We start from the raw sequence: 14,124 nt of genomic DNA, 5'->3' as shown, positions 1-14,124 counted from the left end.
ACATACCTAAGTATTTACAGCAACTTATTTTAAAAAGCTTTTTGAAAGTTTACATCCCCCAAACCAGAATGTAGGGCAAGGTGTGGGGGTAGCATCACAGACCTACCTTGTTCTAAAGGTCACCTCCAGTACCGCTCTGTGAGGTGGCACTATTATTCCCATTTTGCACGTTGAACCTGAGGCAGATAAAAAAACTAAGCTAGGAAGCAGGGTCTGTGAGATGTTTGTCCAAGTTTGGTGGGGGGTAGGCAAGATCCAGGGATTGAAAATACAAATACCTGTAGGCCAGGGGTCTGGTCTTCACAGGCTTTGGGACACAGGTTCTCAAAGCACCTTTGAATGTGCTTGTGGTCTCAGTGGGTTCTTGGGAAACATGCACACTAGTGAGATTCTGGTCAAAGTGAAGAGGACTAAGAAGCTTTTAATAAGGGTTTTCAATCTCAAGTCCAGAAATTGTATTGCTGAGTATGTGCCAAAGAAAACTGTGTCTTCTAGGCCCCTTCCTTAGAGCAAGTAAACAAGAGACTGGGCCTCTGAAGGCTGGATTACTAAACAGCACCTTCTGAAAGGACGTTTATGGTTTTTGTTGATGTCACTTGGGGGATCATTTTGTTGCAGAAACTTTGTGATTATGGGATCCTGTCTCAGGCCACATTGTGAGACGGACATTTTACTTCCTGAGGTAGGATGCAGAGGTGCCCCCCGCCCTAGACAGTAACAGTGGTCCTCCTGCCAGATCCCACAGCCTTAACTCCCTGGAGGCCCAGCACAGAATGCCTTAGACTGAGTACTCAACCAGTAAGGAGTAGCCACAATGTCCCTTTACCTGGGCCTGGATCAGCAGTCCAGGCAGGTCTCTGAAGTTCCCAAGTCTCCATCCACCTGGCAAAACAAATTCATGACTGGATGGGAGGAATGGTCCTGGGGCCTGTCTCAACTAGCTGGGAGGCACAGGAGACAGGCCATCAATACTGGAACTCTCACAATACAGGGACCCATGTAACCCGTCAGCTCTGGTTGCCATTTAACAGCACCATACACTGGGTGGTTTATAAACAGAAATTTCCCATACTTCTCGAGGCTGGAGTCCTAGATCAGGGTGCCAGCATGTCCAAGCTCTCCTGGGGGAGAGAGCTTTCTAGATTGCAGACTGCCAACTTCTTGTTGCATCCTCACATGGTGGAGAGCAGGAGATTGAAGCTTTCTTAGTGACTATTATAAGGGCACTAATCCCATCGTGACAGTGGAGCCTTCATGACCTCATCTAACCCTAATCACCCCCCACAAAGGCCTCATCTCCTAATGCCATCACATTGGGGAGTACACTATCAGTCCATTAACACCTGCCCCATGAATGAGTGAATAAGGCAGTTTAGGATGTCCTGAAACTTACAATCTGGTGGTACTTGGCTCAGTATCTGCCAGTTAGACGCAATGGACATAACTGATCAGAAACTCTAAAGAGGAATAGAGCCCATGGGACTCCAATACAGGCACCAGAACCATGACTAAAGGGAGTTAAAACTGAGGAACTACCACTTTACCACTGAAGACCCTCACACCACCATGGAAGACTGAACGCCTGTGGTTGATGCCTTTGCAAACTGTTAACAGCTATAAACATGCTTATTAAATGCACTTGACCCCCCAACAGAAAATGTAAATTGTCCATGAGGCTGAGAGACATGTTAAATGACCCACTGAAGGTCAAATAAGTGGACAGCAGCAGAGCCTGGATTTGAATCCTGGAATCAGAACCCAGAGGCTGTGCTCCTAGAACCCTGTTTTCAAACCAGGATTCTCCTGTGTCCCTTCCTGTGTCTCTCACACCAAGGTGAGTTTACTATACCTGCCCCCACCCCCAGTATTTCAGGAGGAGGAGCTGGCACCACTGTTTACAGCAGGATTTAGCCTACATTCTCAGAACAATCTTGTGAGAAGGGCACCTACCTGATGCTCAAAGACAGGGAGATTCAAACCAAAGCAGTCATTCCAAAGGTGACACCGAGATGATCACAACAGGACCAAGACACCATCTCAGGAAACCCAATTCCAGCCATAAGGGGATTTCACCTGGACTCCCCACCCTTCCCACAAGCCTTATGTATACCAAAACCAATCCCAAACTCAACCAAACTTTGAACTCAAGGTCTCTACCCCTTCGGCAGTCCCTGCCCACCCCGTAACTAAATCCTTTTCTCAGTCTCCCTCTTGAACTTCTTCTATTTTTAATTCATAATAAGCCTCTATACCTTAATTTGAGTAAGGAAAAAGCACTATCAATATCGATTTGTTTTCATCTTTTTAATCAACTCGTTGAAAGACATCCTAAACACTACATGAAACACAACAGAATATTTTTTTCTTCCAGTATTAAAAAAAATGACACAAATATTTTTAAGAAACTTCTATATAATCAAGGCAGAGATCTGGAGTAAAAAACACCTCTAAGTAATCATGTTCTTCATTTCTTATAGTTACAGTCAGAGATTGCTTCCTAATCATAATTAAACATTGTGTTCAAAATGTTCCTAGATGCACATTATTTAAAAAAAAAATCAGTCTGGCCAAACATTTTTTGCCAGAACCAACATTCCTGAGCCGGAACTAAAAAACTGGTAAAAAAAAAAAAAAAAAAAAAAGGAAACAATATCCAGACTCCACAAATGTCTCAGAATTTGTCTTTAAATGGGAGAAAAATTTAACAAAAAAACACACGGAACTTTCTGAAAGGTCTTTAACAAGCTACCTTGGGAGCTCTACTCAAAAAAAGAAGTTGACGTAACTAAAACAGATGTTTCAGTGCAGCTCCAAAAATCTTTATAAATACAGCCATTTGGAGGGATGGTCCTGGATCAGAAGAAGTTTTATTCCTTGTGTATCTGAGAACAGTAAGAAGGGGGAGAATTGTGATGTTGGGAATAGGCCAACATGCTCACTTCCCAGGGCTGATGAGGATGCTGAAAGGCTAGACAGCAGGGACACCCCTCCACCTCTTCCATGCTCAATAGGAATAGATGATTATAGACGAGATAGGTTTGACACCCCCACCCCCCCAACCCCCCGCCAAAGCAGACTAGCCTTTAACAGGCACCTGAGAGCAAGGAAGGCCTAGGAATGCTGTCAGGTGGGCTTGTTGAGGTATGCATAGGCAGGAGAGAAGTGAGAGGGGCAGGACTGGTACATAGAAGTCTGCTCGGTGGCAACACAGAAGCCTCACCTACATTAGGTGTGCATGCCTCATCTCAGTTGTCATAATTATCCCTGTAATTTCCTCCTGAGTAGCGGTCATAACCACCCTGGCTTCTGGGAAAAAACATACATAAGTATCACAGGAATATCTTATATACACCTTCTAATAATACTAAAAACCATGTATACTTACAAATCCTATCACATTTTTATGTACTATAATATAAACTTTAACGTGTAAAATGAGATGTTAAACATGAACACCAAGTAAACATCAAATAATCACATCATGTATAACTTACGTATAGCATTTTAAACCATATTAAACATTAATAGAATACACACAATTAATCAAGACAGTACAATAAACGTGTATGGGTCACTGTCGACTACACACTGCAATTATATGACCTAATATCTTACTGTTGTATTTAACCCAAATTATTGTTGCACACTTATTTTGTAGTTTCGTTATAATTTATAAAAACAAACACTAGTAGCACCACAGTAAGAAATGTATGAATACTCAGGCAGCCGAGCTGAGATCTTGGGGAGAGGGAAGAGCACCACCAGAGTACCCCAACCCCTTGGCTACCCACCTGCCGCCATAGTCTCTGGACCTTCCATATCCATATCCATATCCTCCAGGTCGGCTATCATACCTGCCACTTCCATAGCCCTGGTCCCCACCACCTACAGCAGATAAAAAATATTCAAATGGCAATTGTCCAGACATAGGCTAACAGGCAACTCTCCTCCATATCCCATTATCAAACTTACCACTGCACTTACCTCTAGAGTAGCTGCGACCACGCCCATAGGCCCCAAAGGCACCCCCTCTTGTTCCCCGGGCCGACTTGCCCGCGTGGTCTACACGGATCTGACGACCGTCCAGAGACTAGGTGTGGGGAGACACAAGGAGGATGGATGGGTTGGTGGTCAAACAGAGCAGGGATGAGGTAAGAGCGGGCTGGGCAGGTGGGCAAAAGAGCCCAGAAATTCCTGCTGGGCACCAGGTTCTGGGTACCATATTCCAGAACAAGCTCCTTTGACCAGAATGGCTTTATCAGGAGCTACAGAATCCCACAAAATGACCTGAATCCACCGTGTTCCCCCTGCTACTACTTACATCTTGACTGAACTCAGGTTGAGTTCTCCTCCCCACTCCTCTAAGCTGCCCGACTATTAGGGCTAGATAGACACCTCTCTTGGTTTGAGGCTTCAGAGTCCATCCCAGAAGACTCACGAGGTCCTCTCCGGGCCAGGCCCGCAGGTCTGCAGACTCTACTACCTAAGCCCAGAGCAGGTCAACCATCCACAGGTGGCTTCTCGGCCTCATGCAGGACCAGTCGTCGCCTCCCAGGCAGCCCGGCTCTGTCTGCCGCTGCCCTCCACCCCCTAGAACAGAAGGCAGTCACGCTCCTGTGAGTGGGCACTGCGGAGCTTGGTGGCCGCGCTGCCCCTAGCAGACACAGAGGGAAAAACAGAAAGAATGGTCGAAGTGACAGATAGGAGCAGGGCCCCTATGCAGGTAGGCGGCCTCACCTCTCCATTCATGGCTCTCATGGCATCTGAGGCATGCTCTGGATTGGTGAAGGTGATGAAGCCAAAACCCCGGGATCGCTGAGTGTCCCGGTCCTTGACAACAACCACTGGAAAAGGGAGAGGGGAGAGAGATAAGAGGACAAGTGGCAAAGGGTGTTGGACCCTCCTCCCACCAATCCTCAATGGAAAGTTATCGAGTTCTCAGTCTTAGACCTAGGAACAAAAGCAGGAGAGGAGTAATGTAAAGGCCTGGAATTCTGACCCTTTTCTCCTGTTTCCTGAAATGCATGGGCCCCAGACTTCCTTCCACACCCCCCCCATCACGTGTCTGGCCCATGTCTCACCCTCAGAAATAGGTCCGAAGCTGCTGAAGTGGTCTTCCAGAGCCTGCTCATCAGTGTTGAAGTTGAGCCCTCCCACGAAGAGCTTCCCTTCTTCAGAAGACATGGCGGTAAATTCAAGTCCTGTGGAGAAAATATGGAGAAGAGTAGAAGCAGCAGTGTAGTTGGGAGAAAGAAGAGATTGGAGAAACGAGAAAAGATAAAGAGAAGAGAGAAAAGAACACAGAAGAGACAAAAGGAACAAAATAAGGGGTAACTATGTTGAAACACAGAAAGGCCAAAGCGGCGGGAATCTACGGGGCGAACTCAGCGAGGTAGCCATTTGGGGGCCGCCTTCGCGCATGCCCACAACATCCCCCGCCACCGCGCCCGTCATTTTGTGCGGCCGCGCATGCCCAGAACACCCTTGCGCTCCCTCCGCACCCGCAAAACAAGATGGCGGCGGTAACGTAAGAAAACCCCCCCACCCCCACCCAGGCCTCCGCTGTCGCGCGGTCACTGCCACCAGCCACGCCGCCAGCCCTCCCGGCATTCCTCGCAATTGGATATAGCGCGCCAACCTCGCACCAAACAAAGTGTCACCTCCGAGTACGGGACCCACTCGCCCCGGAGAAGCCCAGGCCTACGTGTCAAAAGCCAGTACTCTCCCCACTCGCGCACCTCGCTCTTGCCCGGCGTGGCACACGTCAGTGGGGCGAGAAGCGGTCGCTCCGCAAAACATGCTGCTTACCTGGAAATTAAGTAAAAGGCCGACGAGACAGCTACCGCCAAGAAGCCGAGAGACTGGGAAGGGCGCTACGCGGGAAGACTCCTGATAAAGCGTACGTAGCGGTACGTCACGGGTCGTCCGTCACGCGTGCCGGCGTGCGCGCTCATTGGCTGACGCCAGTGAGGGGGCGGGGTGGGAGGAAGGGGCGGAGATGCAAAGGGATCGATGCGCTCAGTACGCTTCCGGGAATGGAGGCGAGGCTTGTGTAGTTGGTTCCGCCTGGCATCAGCATCGCTCCACTGGCCCCAGCCGTCTTCATCCCTTACACGCACGAGCCTTTTTCCTGTCACACCCATTTCCGTCCCGGACATCACCCTCACCATCCTTGACGTCGTCTCCCCCATTGGTTTTGACGTCTTCCTCTAGGTCCCTGAGGACATAATTACCGTCCTCTGATAACTTCTTTCACCTTCTAGTCCTCTAACCTCATACCTCTCGAGGCCTCGATGTTTTATCTCCCCACTGTCCCTGACGTCATCGCCCTTCACAGTCCTTAACATCAGACCCTTTGTTTCTTAGTCCCTGACCCTGACCCCTACGTTTCCTTCTCTGTGCCCAACATCTAGCCACTTGTTATGGGACCCTTTTCCCTGGCATCGTTCCTTCTCATTTATAACTTCAGCCCTCATCCTTATCTGACAGCCTCCTGAAGCCAGTTTCTCGAATTCCCTACCATTGGACCACTTGAGGTGCCTTCTACAGAAGAGGATGCTTCAATCTTCAGAAGGAGTAAATCCCAATCCAACAGAACGATTATTTGCTGTCACTCAGAGTTGCTGAACCCTTGATCCACAGAAAGGACTTTCACAAAACATAATGGACTTATCCAAAGCAAAGAGTGTCTGAGCCCACTCCCCACAGTTTGTTCTTGTTCAGTCTTCTGAGTGTCTGAGCTACTTTTACAATGAATGGATTTGACAGACTTTTCGTTTCTGAACTCCCCATCAAGGAAGAATGGGTTAGTTTTCCCTCAGAGACTCTAAATATGTCATCCATAGAATGGACTTGTCCAGCCTGCTAAGGGTGAGCACCCCAAACACAGACTAGATTTAACTTTTGGAGTACGGTATGGTATGCATCCACAAAATGGACTTGTCTGGCTTTTGCCATATCCAGACTTCTATGCCCAGGATGGACGTGAAGAGATTTCACATTGTCCACACATGTGCTAGTCTTAGCCCTCTGATAATCTGAGCCCCCATGCAAAAATTAGAGGTACTTATTTACCTCTCAAAGTGTCTGAGCTCTGATCATATTTCACAGTTCGTGACACATCGTCATGGTTGTTCTATGCGAAGCCTCTCATTTTATTTATTCTTTTATTCCTGCACCCAACTATCATTCTCTTCCTCCCACCGTTAACTCTTTTATTGGGTTTAATGTTATCTCTTGGTGTGATTTCATATAAAATGTGCATTTTTGTGTATGTTTTTTTAAAAATGTATTTATTTAGGCTGCACTGGGTCTTAGTTGTGGCATACAGGATCTTAGTTGCAGCATGCAGACTTCTTGGTTGGGGCATGCAAACTCTTTAGTTGCAGCATGCATGCAGGATCTAGTTCCCTGACCAGGGATCGAACCCAGGCCCCCTGCATTGGGAGCGCAGAGTCCTACCCATTGGACCACCACGGAAGTCCCTTGGTATGCTTTTAATTTAAATGGTAGTGTCGTTTGTTTTTGGTTTTTTTTACTCTTTTTTTCAACCAGCATTATATTTTTATTCCATCTGTGGAAATTCCCTGGTGGTCCAGTGGTTAATACTCTGTGCTTTCATTCCTGGGACCCAGGTTCGATCCCTGGTCGGGGAACTAAGATCCCACAAGCTGTGCAGTGTGGCCAAAACAAAAAACAAACAAAAGAACAAACAAAAAAAACATTAATGGGAGTTTTGTTGGGATTGCATTGAATTAATAGATTTGGGGCAAAATAATATCTTAATAATATTACCTGTGGAGGTTTTAAAATATGTTCACAAACTCTTTGATAATGCCCCCTTCAAGAGTTGGAGCCTAGTTCCCTTTCCCTTGAGGGTAGGCTGGACTTTTGACTCACTTGTAATGCACAGAATGAGCACATCACTTCCAAAACTAGGTCATAAAAGGCACTTCGGGGCTTCCCTGGTGGCGCAGTGGTTGAGAGTCCGCCTGTCAATGCAGGGGACACAGGTTCATGCCCCAGCCAGGAGGATCCCACATGCCCGGAGTGGCTGGGCCTGTGAGCCATGGCCGCTGAGCCTGTGCGTCCGGAGCCTGTGCGTCCGGAGCCTGTGCCCCGCAACAGGAGAGGCCGCAATAGTGAGAGGCCTGCGTACCATAAAAAAAAAAAAGAAAAGGCACTTCAGTTTCCTGCTTTCACACAGACTGCTTTCTCTGTGGGACGGTACCTGGTACTTCATGCAGCAGCCCTATGGTGGAACTGAAGCCTCCTGCTAACAGCTATGTGAGTGGACATTCTTGGAAGTGGAATCAAGCCTTCAGATGACTGCAGCCCCCTTCTGCATCCTGACTGCAACCTCATGAGAGACTCAGGTTCAGAACCACCCAGCTAAGCCACTCCCAGAATTCTGACCCTCTGAAACTGAGATAATGATTATTATTTTAAGTCTGGGAGTAATTTGTTGCCAATACATAGCTAATACATCACGAAATCTTCCCAGCAAAGAGCATGAGATGTCTCTCCTTTTATTCAGATCACCTACAGTATTTGTTATTAGAGTTAAAAAAATTTTTTAATAGATTTTATTGATTTATTGATTTATTTTTTGGCTGCGTTGGGTCTTCGTTGCTGCACGCGGGCTTTCTCTAGTTGCGGCGAGTGGGGGCTACTCTTCGTTGCAGTGCGAGGGCTTCTCACAGCGGTGGCTTCTCTTGTTGCGGAGCACAGGCCCTAGGCGCGCAGGCTTCCGTAGTTGTGGCACGCGGGCTTCAGTAGTTGTGGCTCACGGGTTCTAGAGCGCAGGCTCAGTAGTTGTGGTGCACGGGCTTAGTTGCTTCGCGGCCTGTGGGATCTTCCCGGAGCAGAGCTCGAACCTGTGTCCCGTGTTGGCAGGCGGATTCTTAACCACTGCACCACCAGGGAAGCCCCCAATTTTTTTCTTATAGAAGTCTTTTGTATTGGTTAAATTCTTTCCTAGATACTTTATTTTCTTATTGTAGAGAAATGGTTTTTATAGGTTAATCTGGAAACCTTGCCGAACTGTCTTATTGGTCCTAACAGTTTTTCTGGTCATTGTTAGTTCCTTAAGGTAGTCAGTCATATCATTTACAAATGGGTTTTTATCAATTCCTTCCAAAACTTACATCTCATTTCTTTTTCTTTCCTTACAGCACTGGCCAGCTGTATGTTAAGTAGCAATATTGAGAGGGAACATCCTTGCCTTATTCCTGATCTTAGAGGGAAAATGTGTTTAAATTTTCTCTGTTAGGCATTTTGTTTGTTGTTTTCTTTCTTTTAAAAAAATTTGTTTTTGTTTTTTACTATTGGGCATTTTTGCTCTTTTTGCCACGTAACCTTTATCAAGTCAAAGATGTTCTCTTCTACTCTTATTTTGTTTGCTCAGTTATTTTTTTAATATCATAAACAAGTGCTGAATTTTATCAAATTTTTTTTCTGCTTTGTGACTATCATATGATTTCTCCTCCTTATTAATGTGGTAGTTCACTCATTAATTTTCTAATTTGGATTATGTTTGAATTCCTGGGATAAGCCCTACTTATGATTTTTTTTAAACTAACACTGTTGAACTCGGGTAGCTAATATTTTATTAGAATTTTTGCATCTATATTCATAAGTGAAATGGGTCTATAACTTTATTGTCTTGTATGTTCCTTATCTGGTTTTAGAATCAAGACTATACTAGCCTCAAAAAATGAGTTGGGCAGCTTTTGCTTTTTTCCTAGTTTCTGGAACGATTTGTATATTTGGGAATTAACAGTTCCTTGGAAGTTTGATGAACTACATCTGCAAAACCATCTGGGTCTGGGCCTGAGCTTTTTGTTACAATGAGATGGAGTGTCTTTTATTTTTTTTTAGCGGTACGCGGGCCTCTCACTGTTGTGGCCTCTCCCGTTGCGGAGCACAGGCTCCGGATGCGCAGGCCCAGCGGCCATGGCTCACGGGCCCAGCCGCTTCGCGGCATGTGGGATCTTCCCGGACTGGGGCACGAACCCGTGTCCCCTGCATCGGCAGGCGGACTCTCAACCACTGCGCCACTAGGGAAGCCCGAGATGGAGTGTCTTTAACTATCATTTCAAATTTTCTTAAAACTTGTTATATTTCTCAATTTCTTTTTGCATCAGTCTGAGCACATTTTAATTTTTCCAGAAACTTAAGCCTTTCATCAAGGTTTTCGAATGTATTAGCTTCCAATATTGAGCCTTTTTGTGTCTATAATTTCCCTTTTTCTGTGTTGTATTTTGCATTCTTTTAAAGCAGTCTTGGCAGAGGCCTATCATTAATATTTTAAAAGAACCAGCTTTTCATTTTGCTATTCTTTATCATTACTTTAAAAATTCTCTTTGGCACTTATTTCCTTCCTTAACGATATTTCCTTCATGACTCATGGAGTCATGGGTTTGTTCCTCTGCTGTTTTCCCAACTTCTTGATTTGAATGCTTAGGTCATTTATATTTCAACCTTTCTTCTCTCCTGATAAATGTACTTAAAGCTATGCATTTTCTTTTAATAACTGATTTTTCTGTGTCCCAGAAATTTTGCATGTAGTGTTTTTACTGTTTAGTTCTAAGTATTTCTAAAGTTCCTTTATTTCTTCCTTTACCCAGGGGTTATTTAGTAATGCTAGTTTCCAAAAATGGGGACCTTTTTTTTTTTTTTTTTTGGCCGTGCTGTGTGGGATATCAGTTCCCCAACCAAGGATTGATCCCAGACCATGGTAGTGAAAGCCCAGAATCCTAACTAGTAGGCCACCAGGGAACTCCTGGGGCCTTTTTTTTCATTGCTTTTCATTATTGCTAATTTTATTGCATTGTGGCCAGAGAACATGGTTGATATTGATACTTTTGAATTCATTGAGGCTTTCTTTGTGCCCTAACAGGGTCTGTTTTTTGTAATTAAGTGTAAGCATAAAAGGAGTCTTCTCCATTTGTTAAGTGGAGGGTTATATAGGAACGTGTGTCATATATATGAAATTATATATCAAGCTTAAAAATGTATTGTTCAGGTCTCCTTAGGAGTATATGTGTTTATGGTAGACATATATTCTTTGTTAATGAGTATATGTCCTTCTTTGTTTTTCGCGATCTGAAATTTCATTTTGTTAGCTATTAGGATGTCTCTCCCAGCTTTCTTTGGGCTTTTATTAGTCTGCTATATATTTTCTTCATCCTTTCATTTTCAACATCCGTGTGTGTGTGTGTGTGTGTACAGTTGGACCTTTTTTTAAAAAAACAAAATCCATTGAGGGTGGTGTTCTAAATGTTTTTTGTACTTACTATTATATTAAAACTTGACATCTCATTTCATCTTCTCCATTTACAGTATTTTTGTTTCTTTTTTTTCTACCATCATACTCATACCTTATTTTGTTTTGAGTCCTTTTTCTATTTCTTGTTCCTGTTTTATATTTTCTCTCTTATTGTACTTATTTAAAAGTCTTCATCTGTATGTCCCAGTATTTCTGCTTCAGATACTGTATGTCACCCAGTGTGGTAGCCAGTCTGATATAGCCCCCAATGATCCCTGCCTCCTGATGTTCACATCCTGCATGGTTCCCCTCCATGTTTTACTAGGGCCTAGTAAAACACATAGGCCTATGTGACCAAGAAAATACAACAGAAGTGACGGTATGCCATTTCTGAGGTTAAGTTATAATAGACATTGCAGATCTGTCTTGGTTATGGTCTCTTGCCTGCCTGCTGGGACCACGTGTTGTTTGGACCCCCATGGAGAGGCTCACGTGGTGAAAAACTGAAGCCTCCTACCAACAGCTCTGTGAGTGGGCCACGTTAGTGTTGGGTCGTTCAGCCAAGTCATGCCTTCAGCTGACTGCAGTCCTGGCTGACAACTTGACTGAAACCTCAGAAGAGACCCTGAGCCAAAACCTCATGGCTAAGCTGCTCCCAGACTCCTGACCCTCAGAAACTGAGAAAATAAATATTTGTTGTTTTAAGCTAAGTTTGGGGGTGATTTGTTATACAGCAATAGATAACTAATACATCCAGTTTATTTTTCACTGGAGGTCATTATACTGCCCGGGTGTCTTGTTCTTTTGGCCGTGAGCTCATATTCCCCTGATGTGAGCAGCTGTTCTGGCTGGTAACTGTACTGAGGGAAGGCTGAAGGCCAGACTTGACCCTGGTTAATCACCTGGAGTCCAAGGGGTAAAGGGGTGTGAGGGGAGATGAGCCAAAGGGTGGAGAGTCCCAGGCACCACACAAGTAGAGCTCTCACTCCCATCTACGATCACACCACCCAACAATTCTGCTGGTAGGTTTCATCCTTAAACCCTAAGAGGGGGGGTCATCTCCCAGGTGTTACCACTAGCCCTGGTGTCTGGAGGGGGACAGTGGGGGAGTAATCACTCCTCTGGCTGCTCATTTCCTCCCCTCAGCAGGGCTCTTGTTACCCTGATACTAGCCCCCGCAACCAGACACCTGTACCAGTGGTTTGGATGATTTCTGCAATGAGGGGGCAGGCAAGGCAACATGGGGGAGAGGCACCAGCCAGAACTTAAATCTCTAACCTGTCCTGTATTTGTTGCCTCCAGCCATCTACCACTCAAAACACAGGTCAGTTAAAGATAACCTTCCATCTCCTCATAGGTCTTCATAGCTGTGCTAGTTTCTGGAACTCATGTTTCCCTCTGTAGTTTCTCCAGAGTAGTTTTTGGGCAAGGGAATCAGTGGCTTGTGCTGTCTGCCATCTTAGCGGGAACCAGAAGTCCCAAGTAACTTCGGAAACTAATAGAGATTTCTGTCCTTCAGGTTATCTGAGCCTCCTGTTCACAGAAAGGACTCCTCTGGCCTTCAGAGGTCCCAAGCTGCCATACACAGAATTGACTTGTCTGACTTCTCAAATATCTAAGCTCATAAATCACAGAATACACCCAGAGGGTGTCAGCTGGTTACTGACAAATGGGACATTTCAGGTCCTCAGAGGGCCAGATTCTCCCATATCTTGGATGGCCCCTGGGGCCAGGGTGCCTGAGCCCCTTATCCGCACTTGTTAGACCCACAGTCTTGGAGACCCTAGGCACAGAATGGTCTTGTCCTGCCTCCGGTGACTGAGCCCTCATCTGAGGAGTGGTCAGCCTCCTGTCCAATAATGGGGGGTGATGGGAGCCTTTTAAGAGTTAACTCCAGCTTTATATGACATTGTTTTGGGAGAGACAGATGAGAGGATAGCTGCCCTCGTGCCCCTCACCTGTCAGTATTGCCTAGAGCAGCAACTTCTGGCCAGAACCTGGCACAGTGAGGCCACGACCCGAAGGACCCCAAGTTACTTCATCCATCATCTGCCATGTCTTCTGTGGAGGGACAACTCGGCCTGTGAGAGAATCTGCCTTCTGAGAAGGTAAGTGGGAAAAATGAACTTCTTTTGGATCATTATCCTCCACACAGGTAGGTGACTCCTTTTAGGGCCTGAGCTTTATCAGTGCTTGATTTGTCTGTCCACAGTAGTGGGATGGAGAAGGCAAATAAATGGTTTCTATTGTTGAAATGGTTAAGACAGGTATCCATGAGCTGGAAACCCAGTTTAGTGCTGACAGCCTGAGGCATGGCAAGGCCATAGTCCCTTAAGCTGTCCCCAGAGCAAGTGACGAGAATAGGAACCTTAGACCCCTGTCCAGGACCACTAGCATTAGTGCATAAGACTCACAGAGAAGGGGCTGGATCCTAGAAATGGTGACGTGTGGAATGCTAGAGGTAGCTGGCCCAATGTTTCTAAGTAGCCCATACTTCCCAGTCTTTGTAATGAATCTTGCCCTTTCTGAATCAGGATCTCTCTCTCCCATCCCTCATTCAAAGGGCCTGTCCTAAAAACATACATTCACAGACATCATCCAGACCCTTACAGGCAGACAGATGTACGACAAAACAGCCTCAGGCCTCCTCAAGCAGTCCTCGACCTGGGCTCACCTTCTAGAACTGATTTCTCAGCATCCATTCTCCTGCCACTGGGGAAGCAGGAGCCGCCCTTCACCTGAAATGGGAAGTATTTCAGCTCCAGCAGGTAAAGAGGCCCTGGGGACTCCATCTACAACAAAAACCAGGGAGAAGGCAGAGAAATACACAGACCACAGTGACCTTCATGTGTGCA

The 14,124-nt window shown here is 45.8% G+C and overlaps 1 protein-coding gene across 2 annotated transcripts; it reads right to left on the bottom strand.

The window, feature by feature from the left end:
- Positions 1-2,285: 2,285 nt before the first annotated feature.
- Positions 2,286-5,931, bottom strand: RBM3 (RNA binding motif protein 3). 2 transcript variants are annotated; one of them, XM_082681825.1, is made up of 7 exons: positions 5,809-5,931; positions 5,082-5,201; positions 4,738-4,844; positions 3,985-4,090; positions 3,792-3,885; positions 3,221-3,306; positions 2,286-2,882 (listed from the first exon to the last, which is right to left on the bottom strand). In XM_082681825.1, exons 2-6 carry the CDS (start codon positions 5,182-5,184, stop codon positions 3,246-3,248), a joined length of 471 nt encoding a protein of 156 aa, XP_082537951.1. In that variant the 5' UTR covers positions 5,185-5,201; positions 5,809-5,931; the 3' UTR covers positions 2,286-2,882; positions 3,221-3,245. The 2 variants fall into 2 exon arrangements, with proteins under 2 accessions (XP_082537951.1, XP_082537952.1); XM_082681826.1 differs by having other exon boundaries at positions 3,221-3,303.
- Between the last annotated feature and the right edge of the window lie 8,193 nt (positions 5,932-14,124).

This window comes from Grampus griseus, assembly GCF_964374135.1.
Source record: "Grampus griseus genome assembly, chromosome: X".
In the NCBI taxonomy this organism is placed as follows: domain Eukaryota; kingdom Metazoa; phylum Chordata; class Mammalia; order Artiodactyla; family Delphinidae; genus Grampus; species Grampus griseus.
This window is presented reverse-complemented; position numbering and strand designations above follow the sequence as displayed.

Bases quoted from the DNA above. Each gene is read 5' to 3' on its own strand.
- RBM3 (XM_082681825.1), bottom strand. From the start codon at position 5,184: ATGTCTTCTGAAGAAGGGAAGCTCTTCGTGGGAGGGCTCAACTTCAAC. The intron at 4,845-5,081 runs GTGAGACATGGG...TCCCTTTTCCAG, and splicing joins CTTCGGACCTATTTCTGAGG to TGGTTGTTGTCAAGGACCGG. The intron at 3,307-3,791 runs GTGGGTAGCCAA...GTTTTTTCCCAG, and splicing joins TCCAGAGACTATGGCGGCAG to AAGCCAGGGTGGTTATGACC.